Source organism: Ambystoma mexicanum, chromosome 14 (assembly GCF_040938575.1).
Source record: "Ambystoma mexicanum isolate Mex_15411 chromosome 14, UKY_AmexF1_1, whole genome shotgun sequence".
Taxonomy (NCBI): domain Eukaryota; kingdom Metazoa; phylum Chordata; class Amphibia; order Caudata; family Ambystomatidae; genus Ambystoma; species Ambystoma mexicanum.
Window position 1 is genome coordinate 556,777,812 of NC_090940.1, and position 12,437 is coordinate 556,790,248.

The window sequence follows — 12,437 nt, forward strand, 5'->3', positions numbered from 1 at the left end:
CAAGGAAACAAACATGGAATTAATAAAAATAAATAAATATTCAATCACTGTTTAAAGAAACGTGCTGGTGGTTAAACAGCCACTCTGAGCTGTTGGGATAATCACGCCTTGCACTCTAACATCACGCAAGATGTACGCCAAGTGTGGGCCATGCCCATTTTGGATTGTCCTTACTTAAAACATTTTTTTTAAATAAAAAAATCGCCCTTTCTAGTTCCCGCCGATTCACAAATTCTCAGGACAGCTGAAAGGGTCTAAGCCCTAATGCTCCTTTCCGCGGAAGCAGGGGAAGCCCTAGAAAGCAATGGGTTGGGGATCACAATATCTCATTGTAAAGCATTGTGGGACCTGAAGTCCCAGCTAGCCTCCTTTATAGAAAGGAGTTCTGAAGCCAGCAGTACACACCGGCCACTAGAGAGAGAGAGAGAGAGATGAGATCAGCAGCGATGAGGCCCACCTGACTACATGACTTAAGATGAAGGAGCAACGTTTTGAACCCATGCCCTGCTGGCCTTCATCAGTTCCATGATCTTGGAGGCCAGAAGTACTTATCTAGAAGAAAGAACCCCGCCCATGAACTGCAGCACAGACATCGAAACAGGCATGACTTATGGCAATGTACCAAAGTACCCAGCAGCCTCCTCTCCCACATGAACAAGGAGCATCATGGAGTGTTTGTCAAGATCAGCCTGTACTTTCCCGCCAATATCCCCAGAGCTCTGGCTCACCGCCTGTGCCAATCCCCGATCCTCGGTGTGGCCACGGCAGGAACAGTGAGTCCCAATAGTCACAGCAGAGCAGGGATAGGACAGGGGCGAGGAAGGCGGTTACGCAAAGAGCGTTCAACAATGCAAAGTTTCACAATGTGCAACAAATTGATTTTGTAGTTGAATTGTGCATGTTATTCCATTTCACATCTTAAATTCCCTGCTCTTGGGTCCCCGGAGGCCAAAGTGAAAAAAAGGGCTGCCCTGGTGTCCCCGGGATTTGGAGAAGAAGAACACAACTTTCTTCTGCTCCCCCTCACACCTCATTAGGACACATTTGAGCCACAATGATACATCCAATGGTCATTACCAGCTAGTTTAAAACCCTTGCCCCTAGTTAACAGCCTGGAGTGAAGCAAGGGCCTTTAATGAAGGCCAAAGTATGTTACCACCTGGTAATGGCCCAAGCAGATGGGCGTTATTGCTATTAGAACATTCTACCCAATAGGCGTGGAGTGTTAGGTTTAAAACAAGGCACGACAAAGGTGACACATTTGAATATTTGGACTTATACCACCTATTTTAGCTATATATATATATATATATATATGTCATTAAGGCACCCAAAGGGTTAAATCGTGGCTACTGAGAAAGGCCAGTCTCTAAAATGCAGTAATCGGGTGTAAATCTTTCAGATCAACAGGGCCACTTTGAACCTTGTCTGAGGTGAGACAGGGCTAGAGAGGTCGCCTGTCCCAAATCACCCAAAGGTCATGGCCTCTCTGTGGACCTATATGTGCCCCTAGACATCTGACAGGCGCCTTCTTTCTCCAGGCCCTGGCTGTCATTCCACTCGATCCTACAAGCTCCAGTCCTGCGGTTCTTATAGACCAGCCAGGCTTTCAGCATCCCGCCCTAGAGGACAGCATAGAGGGATCCCATTGGGCAGGAAGCATAGCTTAGGGGCAACGCGTTTTGTGTTGAAAGCAAGACAACGTGGCACAACACAGGTTCGAATCCTGATCCCGCGCTGAGAAACCACTCACTCATATTAAGCACGTTAAAAAGAACAATAAAATAACTCAGAGGTTCACCTTTAAAAGCTAGGATGTATGAACGCTTCAGCACGTTGGAATCGACACAGATCATCACTTTTTGTTCATTTTAAATGTCTACCTCAATCTCAGGGTGTATTGTGGGTAATGTGTCAAAACTGTCTTGTGTCCCTGAACGTGCACAACTTTATGAAAACAGTACTTTGCAATAAGGGGCGGTTTTGTGTTTCATCGGTTGTGGAATTGGGGTGGAGGGGGTTAGGGCAACTCTATCTGCCCAAAATCACATCCATATGCAGTGGGCGGGGGCTGGGGAGTGTATTCAAACGTGGACTCCACCAATTCCCTGAACTCACCTGGAATGTGGTTGACATCTGAGGAGGCATTTAAAGAGGGGGAGGGGAGACAAAAAGGAGGAGAAAACAGAGAAGAAAGACTCAGAATTAGAAGCACACTTAGCACATCCGCTTTGCATGGGAATCTGCTCCCATGCAAATGTTAAAACAAGTTACCTAGTGCCCGTCTAAATCACCCCTCCCCCATGCATGCCATGCAAGTCAAGAGGCATTGGCCCCCAACTCTGCATGTATCAAACTCGTGACCTCCATCTGTCCGGACCGCCAGGAATCAGATAGGTCCAGCCTGCAAGAAATCCTGTTAAAATAGTGCATTGAAAAACACAACAAAAAAAGGTCTATTTCCTCAACAACAAAAATCTCACCACTACAACAGGAACCATCTCGTGCACATAAATTCAAGCAGGCCAGAAGGGAAGAAAGGGGGGCCTGCTCCCCTTACAGAGGGTCGCCTGAATTTACGTCCGGTTGTAGGTTTGCTCTGAACACAGCACCAAAGGGTAATGACAACGTTAGCCCTTCTTGGGGCGCCCCTCACCATGCTCCCAGCCGAGTCCTTCATTGCAGACGTGTGTGCAGCCAGCGCATTCTTCTGGGGACAGTGGCTGAGTGCGACAACTCCCCTGGACTGTCAATTTCAAGGAGGTCCCAAAAATGTGCCCTAAAGACTACTATCAACTTCCGGGTCAGGTCCCCCACAACCCCATACCAGCATCCGGTTTTAGGCCCTCACTCCACCTGTCATTTTCCAGATCAAGGCACCCAAAATACCCTTCCAGCTTTTAAGCCTCAATGAGCCGTGACTAGATAAACTACAGTGCCAGACTGCTCTACCTGGACCTACAGGACAGTAAACACGAAACGAGGTCACACGTGCATTCCTTTTTGGGGTTGTGAAGTTGTTTTAAACACAATCATGTGCTAGGCACAGTTATCGAGTGCACTGCGTGAGGTCAAGAACCAGCTTGTCGGTGGCTGCCTGCTGAACCCCCGCCCTCATGCACTGGTGCTTTCAACACCTTTCTAGACCCCCCCCCCCAACCGCATCAGATATACATCCCACACTCTCACACACTCTCACACACTCACACACTCTCTGAAACCATTCTCCTTCTCACATGTGCCCCTGGAGAGTACCCCAGGTGTTAGTGGTGTGTGGTATAAATCAACATAATAGAAGATACAGATAGTCTGGCTCTGCTTCTCGGGCCCCCTCGGGGAAATTGGGCAATCAGTTCCACTTTTGGGGTGTTGTTGCAAGAGCCAACGTTGGGCTGACCATGCAGTGCTAGTGGGGCCGCGCGTCATGTTACTTTGTGTCTGGTCTTATCCTTTGCTGGGAATCCCCATCTGGAACCTTGACAGTCCTGCCTGAAGTTGGGCAGGTACTAGTAACAAGAGCGCCTGGAGACTGCCCCTGGATGGTAGCGGTGCGCGGTATAAATCCTGACGGTACCGTATGTGGTGGGGTGGGAGGGATGACCTCCCACCACCCCTATAAATCAGGGGCATTCCCCCTGTGGCTCTGTGAATAGGTTTGCCTTCAGCTCCCTTAATCTCTCGCACCATGGGCTTTATCCGCAAGGGCTGATGGGAGTTGTAGTCCACGCATCTGGGGAGCCCCCGCTTGCAGACCTATTCTCTCCAGTGAAGGCCAGGCAGTAAGCGGCACCAGCAGTGCGACAGCTCACCAACTTTTTCCCAGCGCATACCACCTTCTGCGACGAGCCTAGTGCCCTGAAGCCCTCAAGTGGACACTTCGAGGCGCTAGAGACTATTTTTGAAGAACGCGCCTTATTTCCGTTATCATTCTGGCTGTTTAAGTAAAACAAGCACGAGAGGATTTTATGCATAATGGGTTATGTTGATGCCCTTAAATTTGCATGCATATTCTCTAAAAGATGCCTTTTTTTGCTTCTTGTTTGTTATTTTGAATTCTATGAAGACTGGGAGTGGAGTTCAGCTTTGGAACTTGTTGGGCAGTCCTTTGTGAGCAAAAGGGTCCAAGCCAGGCTGTCTGTTTATGAAAAAGCCCGTATGGAACACTTTGAGGTGCGAGCCACTGCCATGTTTTCTTATGCGCTGTGTCTGTATTGATATATGGTATGATAGGTTATTTATAACGCGCTTAATACTCCTAGGTTTACAAGCGCGGACCGGGGTATCGAACATTTGTTGCTCCTTGTCATCTCCTTGTCAAGGCGAGCACGTATCCCCTCCCCCCTCCAGTCTCCAGTCTCGCATTGACAGCTAAACCTTTCTTTGCAGTGGCAACATGCCCCCACTCTACACAGCCATGTCGAGTCAGCTTCTCAGCTCCAGTGCATGGGGAAACCCCCCGCCCCCTTCCTTTGCTCCTCATTTGCTGCTGGTTTCAAAAGACACGAGCCACAGTGGGAGCGTGAAGGCAAGCTCACCGATAGGTTGTTCCCCTTCAAAGGGCCCTATCAGGTAAGAGGACTCGGCTCAAGCACACACGCAATGAAAGCCGCTGGGCTCCAGCCCATGGAATCAAATACACCTGGTGTCGGGCGCGCGCATGCGTCTCAGACACAGCACCCCTGCCTCCTGACTCCTAACCTGTACACTACAATCTACAGTCCTTTGGATCCCAATGCCAAGCAGACAGCTCGGGGACTAGTCCATGGAACATGTGCCGGGGATCCCGACAGCCAGTTCACCAAAGGCTCTAGTCGTTATGGTGACCATCATATCCTTCCAACCACCTAAGAAGGGGAGCCATTGGTTTGGACCACTCTAGCACATACATGACATTATCCATTCAATTTGCCAAAACGTAGTCCAGTCCTGGTTTTAACTTTGGCATTCTTGGACTTGTATTCCTGTATTTCCCCATTATAAACTAGAACTACAAGACCCAGCGTTCAAATTTAAGACAAACGGGCACTATTATGCTGAAAATCCTGGCTCAATGCTGTTGAGCAGCAAGACCAAGAAGCAAAAGTTATTTGAAGGGACCCTGTCCTCTCTAGTCCACCTTCAATAACTCTAGTGGCTAAAGCCCCTTTCTCTACCTCTATGAAAAACATATCTAACGGCTGACATTTTGCCTAAGAACCCATACCTACAGACCCAGAGTGCACCTTCATTTTAAGGTCTGCTTTCTTTTAGGTTTCTCATGCAAGGGCGAGCCAGCAGTGCCTTTAGCAGTTGTGTGCATTTTTATTAGTTTAATTAAAAATCCTATTCGTAGAACCTTTGTTGGGCATGCTTTTATGTTGGTACCACAGTACTCTTGTTCTTTGGATGGCTTATGTGCCTGCTCACACCCCTCCTGAAGAGTAAAGCCTGCCTTTGGCCTGCGTTACCCTAAATCTGCAAAGGAAGTACGCCTGTCGGGCTGCGCCTGTTTCACCTCGATGATTGGATTCACCGCTGGTTTAATAGTAGTGTAGGGTCGAGTAGGCGCTTAATCCAATACCGAACCCGTACACTACTGCAGAGCAGTGATCATTTCCTCCCACTGGGTTTCTGGTCCAGACTACAGGCCCCAGGCTCTATGCCATGTGTTCAGGTGCAGGATATGGTACGGGCCGAATAGCCATCCACTCTCGGCAATGTTCTCAGATGCTGGTTATGCCCCCATCTGTGCCCTGGCCTTTGGTGCTAGTTTTCTAATGCTCTCTCTTAGCCCTGGGGTGAGACTCTTCTGCATCAGGTACAGGGGCTTGCACGTGCTACCCCTGAATCCGATTGGCCACCCCATTATCCCAAACTATGATCATTATGTGTGTGTGCGCTCATACTTCATGCCTCCCCTGCATAAGTCAGTGCCCCACTTGAGCAACCGCAGTCAAAATGGTCTGGACATGCCACTCACCAGGGGCCCTGCTCGGGTGCTCCTTTTCTCCCCTTTATCCGCCACCGATGCTGCCATGCCCGTGCCGTGTTGACACTGGTGCCTTTGGAACTATTTATACCCGTCAGGGCCACTGCCAATGCCTCTTCGCCCCTGTCTGAGCTATAAAAGGCAAGGCTGGAACGCAGCCACCCTGTGTTTGCATAGACTACAGTCATCAAAGGCTGCCAGGGCATCCACAAACTGAGCGGGCACGGCGGGCAGGTCCCACAGACAACTACACTGTGCCAGGCGCACTGCAAGCCAGGCATGCAAATAGTGCCATCTTCCAGAATCTGAACAGTCTGGGCAAGGGGGCGCTGAGAGAGAAACTAGGCAGCACAACAGCGTGTCCAGAAGACTGAGCTTTTCGTACCCACCAGGGCACAGTGAAGTCAGACACAAGTGATCACAGTTCAAGGTGTTTATTGAACTTCAATGGGCTGGTTGAACGCCTAGCTAACCTAAATCTAAGGATGGGAGCAAGGTACGACCATCAAATAAAAACACAGTCCTAGTCAAGTCTGTCAAAATAAAAGGACCTATTCTAATAAACCTATTGCCAATCCTTACTTCTAAATACAAAAGGGTGTGTGACGTAAAAAGAAGTGTTCAAGAAACAATATGTCAGGCTAGTTGAGCCATATTGCCTCCCCCACATTTTCAGCACGAGGCAAGGCAGCACATTCGAGCTTCGCACACACTCTGGCTTCTCTGCCACGAGGATACAGCTCAAAGCAAATGGTATCAGGGCCTTTTGCTAAAGCTTCTGTTCTAATAACAGTCTCTTACTGCAGAGGGCCTGTCGCAAAAAAAGCATCAAAGTTCCTTTCTTATAAGGGCTTTCACATGTACATTTTCTTGTTTTCAATATTCATCATGGGCCTCTATTCTTCAGGCTTCGACCCCTTTGTACCACAATGTTAATAACTGGTCTCCCTCGTTTGGGCTTGGACCCCGGATCTCCCTCATTCAGGCTCGGATCCTTTTAACATAATATATTCACATTTGGTCTCCCTCATTCGGGCTCGGACCATGCAATTTTACTTCTACGTTTTCTTCTTGATATCAAAAATCGAAGACTCAAATGTGTGATGGATTTTGCTTAACCATTGCAGGACCACTTGGATTCACATCACACAATGTTCATACTTTAGTTTCTCCCACCTCTTAGCTGGATACCTTTACAGACCTTCAATTGAGCACCCATGCGGCACCGGACCACTCTGTCACTGGTATCATCTCTTTCCTTCTCAGAGTTCAAACATTCATCAGCAATTTATCTTTACTCGCGTCTTTCAATACATGAGTTTAACAATGTTTGTTCCTGCGCTCGATATACAATGTTTCCTCTTGCAAACTTCATTTCAACACAGACCGGTCTTGCATCGGCTTTCCCAACTCACCGGCTTTGTTGATTTCTCTGACGCTACTTTGGTCTTGGAGCCAAGGACGATACCACGGCAGGTGCTGCTCCTCCCCAACTTGGTCAGCTACATAGGATCACCTCTGGTATCTCTGACACACAATGCAGGATCCTTTAGCTTGGTTTCCTGGCCTTACGTTTTCAGATCTACACAGTTTTTGAAAGTATCAGTTTCCTGTCGGAAAGATCAAGGGTATTTTGGATCCTTGCAAATGCTTCTTGGTTTGCTGTCTTTCTCTCCTCATTCACCTGCCTTCTCGAAACTGCTGTTCCTTCATGTGCTTTGCCTCGCACAGAGTGTGCTCTCATGCTCAGCCTTTTATCCATGTGCGGATGTTCAATGGAAGTCAGGTGTGAGTGATTGTCAGTAATTGCTTAACTTTGCCTGACCATAGTAGTGGGACATGTCAGGTACACTGCTGGGGTGTGAGTCTGGTTTCTCCCAGGGTTGTCGATCTTGATGTGATTGTGAAGCGAAGGGGGTGAGGGGGTGGGTGAGGTTCCCGCAAATCCTACCTGGCAGGATGGGGTAAAGGTGTTACAGGGGTAGGAATACTGCGTCTCACCATCTGGTGTTCCACTCCCCAAGGACCCCTCAACCAGGTGATCCTGCCGCATTGGTCCACCCCCAGGGTCTTGATCCAAAGGCAAAGGCCATACCCTGGCCCCCCCCGAGGGAGAAATCCACGGGGACTAGCGGGTGGGACACCTACTGGTTTCTCACAAGACTCATTAACATATGTAATTCCAAGTGACTTCACAGGAAGCAAACAGATGTTAAAATGAAATGTTAAATTGTCGCTCAATTAGTCTCTCCCACTTGAAGAAAGTGCACAGGACAAATACGCATTTGCCACTCGCAAGATTCATTGCATTTCCTATAATGGTTCAGACCAGAAAAGCTGGTAAAATCCTAGTGGGATATTGCATAGCTTTCATGAGCAGATCCTCATGTGGTCTTGTGGGTAATGGTCCGCCGTTCAACCTGATGATCTTGGTTCGAACTCTGGCTCTGGTTTAAAAGCTGGCTGAACACAGCAAGCGAATAGAAGGGAGCACACTTAATTCCTCAAACAGCCAGGTCCCTCCTATACCGTCTCTGAAAAAAAGGGTTTTCCAACCACTTGAGCCCTGCTCCTCACCCCCACATGAACACAATGATCATTGAAATATACCTGGCAGAGTCAGCTACACCGGGGGTCTGCAACCTTCAGCTCTCCAGGTGTTTTGAACTACATTTCCCATCAGCCCCAGCTAGCATGGAGTAAAAGCGTTCCACCCAGCGTTGCACGGTTCTGTAGCTGACAGGCATGTGGGGGTCTGCTATAGCCTTGTGTGTGTTTTATTGTGTCATAACTTTCTATTTTTGAAAAATTGCTACATCAGAAATCTCCCGAAATCCCCTATACTGATAGCACAGTGCCGGACCCCGCTCCACCCCTGTGCAGGGTGAATTGGTGGGTTGGGCAAATTTCACTATCGCCAGTACACCCCAGACTGGTATGCCGACCTCAGGCCACTCCCTGATTTCAGCCCACCAACTGTTATGGGGCTGGAGCCAACCCCCAAACATACAAACACACTTTCACAAATATAAACATGTACATTCAGGGAGATCTCATGAGCTTCTGCACTAATCAGAACATCTGATGGGGACATTAACAGCACAATTAGTGTACATTGCTTAAGTCTATTGCCTCCTTGGACCAATCCTTCGTTTTGTTGGCCTTCCATTTCTTCCACTCCCCATCATACAGCTTCTTTCATCCCATCCAACCGAAACAGTCTGTTATCTCTTATTTCATGTGATGTGTTTGGAGTTCTCTGACCCTCTGGCAGCAGTAGGCTAGCTAAGTTTAGGTGTACACTGTCATGGCCGACTTTCTCAGCAGCCACAGTCAAACCTGCACTCCCTACTTATCAGAAAAGCTCTCCGATAAGTGGCTTCTTTCAAAACTGGGACATTTGACTGTTCTGCAGAAACTTCTTGGGACAGAGGAGCAGTTTGTGAATAAATAGGACTGTTCTCCACCCCCCCCCACCAACCTGGACCTCTGGTAACTCAGGTGCCTATTTCTTTGTATGTATTGTTCGATATTCAGTTCTCCGTTGCATTTTGGATGGCTCGTGGAACAGCATAGTAAATGAAATCGCCACCTGGGCTCACTCACTAGCCTTCTCTTCATAACGCACGACTGTGATCTGTCAACAGCGCCAAGAAGCCCCTCTGGGGGTGAGCCTGCGCTCTACACATACACCTGTTAAGTTATATGTGAAGGCCTGCCTTCAATGGAAGGGTTAATGCGCAGTTTGAGGCTCTTGCAACATTATTCACGCATGGCTGTGTGTTCTGGGCAGGGGATGCCATGCGTTGTAGCGGCGGCAGGCCGAAGGCGAGGTTTGGAGGGTGTTACCCTCTCTTTCTCTATCTGGCCGCCACAACATTCAATACACAACCTCGGCCCGAACGAAACATGGTTTCCTGGTGATCAGAAGCAGGTTTTGGGGGAGAATGTGTCCGACTCACATTTGGAATAACTGTGGGAGATTCAGGCGAATTGTTAGTGCTGTTGAAATCCAAATGTTTACATGAAAAAGCTACTTAATATGTCAAATTATAACCCTATGTTTTGAATAGGCTTCTCCTACTTAATATGTCAAATTGTAACCCTATGCTTTAAATCGGGCTTCTCCCGAAAATAATGCACCCGTAAAAGGATGTCAATAAAAATTACATGACATTTGTGATGTCATCTTTGATGTCCTGGATGTTAGTCTCAGCAGTGCACTGTGATGGCGCGAGTTATGGGTGCTTAGCTTACCACAACTGGCAAATTTCTGAGGTTTTTCTGTTTTACTTGTAACCATAACGTCCCTTTAACAAAGTTTTTTCATTGAAATATATATCACCCCTTTGCCATTTCAAATCAAGTACCACTTTATTTTCGGCACAAGGCCATAAAAGCATACACAATCACAAATGCAACATTACTTTAACGATATATATATATTTATATATATATGTATATATATATCTATGGTACTTGATTTGAAATCTCAAAGGGGTGGTGGCACAACAGGACTGATGCACACAATCGTAGGTGCGGCACAGGACAAGACTTCAATGATTTTCTAGGTAAATTAGGCCAAAAATACTCTTCCTAGGATGGGGGCAGGGGACATCTAAACACAGCCACAGCTAGAAGCCTTTTTGCAAGCTGGGTTCATATACACGCATTTTCACTCACTAACTCAGCCTCCCGCTGCGCACGTTGCACTACAAAAATATCAGAGTAGGAGGCTCACGTTTCTGTGTCACAGAACCCACTCTCTAGCCCCGAACATCAGAAATGAACGCTCCAACCTAACCTTTAAAAAGAAAAAAACGTGTGAAAAACCTGGCTCATTCAACAAATATGATTGGCTGTCTATTGTGCACCTGTGTCTATTGGCTAGGTCTGCTCTCACTGTAGTCTACTGTACAGACTTCGTGATCGCTCCGGGTCTGGGCGTTACACAAATGTAATAAATAAGTGTTGGAATAAACCACAATCATGCTCTTGATAATGAGGGCATTTCTGGGGCAAAACCCAAACATCATGCCTGAAGCGTTCAAATGAACATTCTACTTTACTGCGGATCATAGGAACCTCACAGGCTACGAGGACCTTTGCAGTGAACCCCCCCCCCTTCTTGGACTTTCCCTTTATGGATGAATGCAGTATTTCTGGAGGATGAATGCGAGCTGGATGGACCTCCATCCGGTTTAATGGGCTGCTTTGGATTGTAGGTTGGACTGACTCTTCTCTGTAAGCTGTTGGAATGGAGCTTGAGGAATCCTACAGCTACACGCTGCTGCCTTATAAATAAGTGGGTCTTCTTGTGGTTCTAGACTGGCTTCCCCCTACTTCAGAGGCAGGCCTATCCCCCACGCGTGGCTAACTGAGCTAGGGGCGACTCCCCTGCCGGTCACTCACCAGAGTCCAGAACACGCTGTCCTATCAGTTGATGTCCCTATTGGCCATAAGAGCTTGCCAATACTATGAAGTTTGTGGATGTCGGCTGGAGAAGAAACAGCATCTCTTGGCACCCCCTAACACTACAAATGACCTCACCCTTCAACCATGCTTGCATCATCTTGAGGTGAAACCTCAGTTACTCCAGCTTCTTTCAGAAGTGTGGCTTCGAGACAGACCGCTCAATTTGGCAAAGTCATTATGGTAAAAAAATACCACCACCTAGCTACACTTCTGCTGGTTAAGTTCTTATGGAAGTTAGAGCAGAGTGCCAACAAACCCTGTCTCGCTTTGCCAAATTGCTTATAGTGGTGTAGGGTCAATAAGTCCTACAAGATAGAGCGAGATGCTCCTAAATTGTGTACTTGAAACCCATTTTAACCATTATGCTAACATCAATGTAATCTACTCTATTATGTGGTTAATTCTTTGTTCTTGTGGCTAAATTCAAGTGTGGACTATTTGTGAATGCTAGGTTATACTGTTGTAGTAATCTTCTAGGACCCTGTTTAGTCAATGCGGTTGCTTCGGTAGGGCATATTCAGAGCCCGCTTAACCTTCGTCTACAAACAGACTGAGCATTCAACCTCACTACAACAAGGCGGAGCAGACTTTCTTGAAAACTCCCTGTTCATCTTTAGATTAAGGGTTGTACATCTGGGTATCCAGGAGTTTACACGGGACAACCTCTGGACCTCCCAGAATCTCCATAGGGCTTTCAGAAGAACCCCCCAAGTTTCACAATTAAGAATGTTTAGCCACAGATGACTGAATCCCAAGTACAGGCAGGGGTGGCTTAGTGGGAGATGGAAGAGACAGGGAACAAATACACCTGGAACGCCCATGAAGCTAGAACGGTCAACACCCTTACCTCAGCCTCATCGGAAACTAAGCCCGTTTCCTCATACACTACAAACAAGCAACTGCAATCCTTGTGTAAATCTACACACAGGTTCAACCACCTCAGAAAAGCTTGAGATGAGCAAGCATCCTTACTTTCCAGGGAGGAAACCCTGAA

At 47.5% G+C, this 12,437-nt stretch overlaps 1 protein-coding gene across 42 annotated transcripts in view; it reads right to left on the minus strand.

The window, feature by feature from the left end:
* Positions 1 to 12,437, minus strand: part of NRXN3 (neurexin 3) — a 2,596,979-nt gene that overhangs the window by 2,303,154 nt on the left and 281,388 nt on the right. For 36 of the 42 annotated variants that reach the window (XR_011283789.1, XR_011283791.1, XR_011283790.1 and 33 more), the window contains exon 3: positions 2,119 to 2,136. The exons of the other annotated variants lie outside the window; for them this stretch is intronic. Coding sequence is in view for 32 of the 36 variants with exons in the window: in XM_069637909.1 (XP_069494010.1) it covers positions 2,119 to 2,136 (18 nt within the window). In the remaining 4 variants the exon portion in view is untranslated. The remainder of the gene's footprint in view (positions 1 to 2,118; positions 2,137 to 12,437) is intronic. 42 annotated transcript variants of the gene reach the window in all.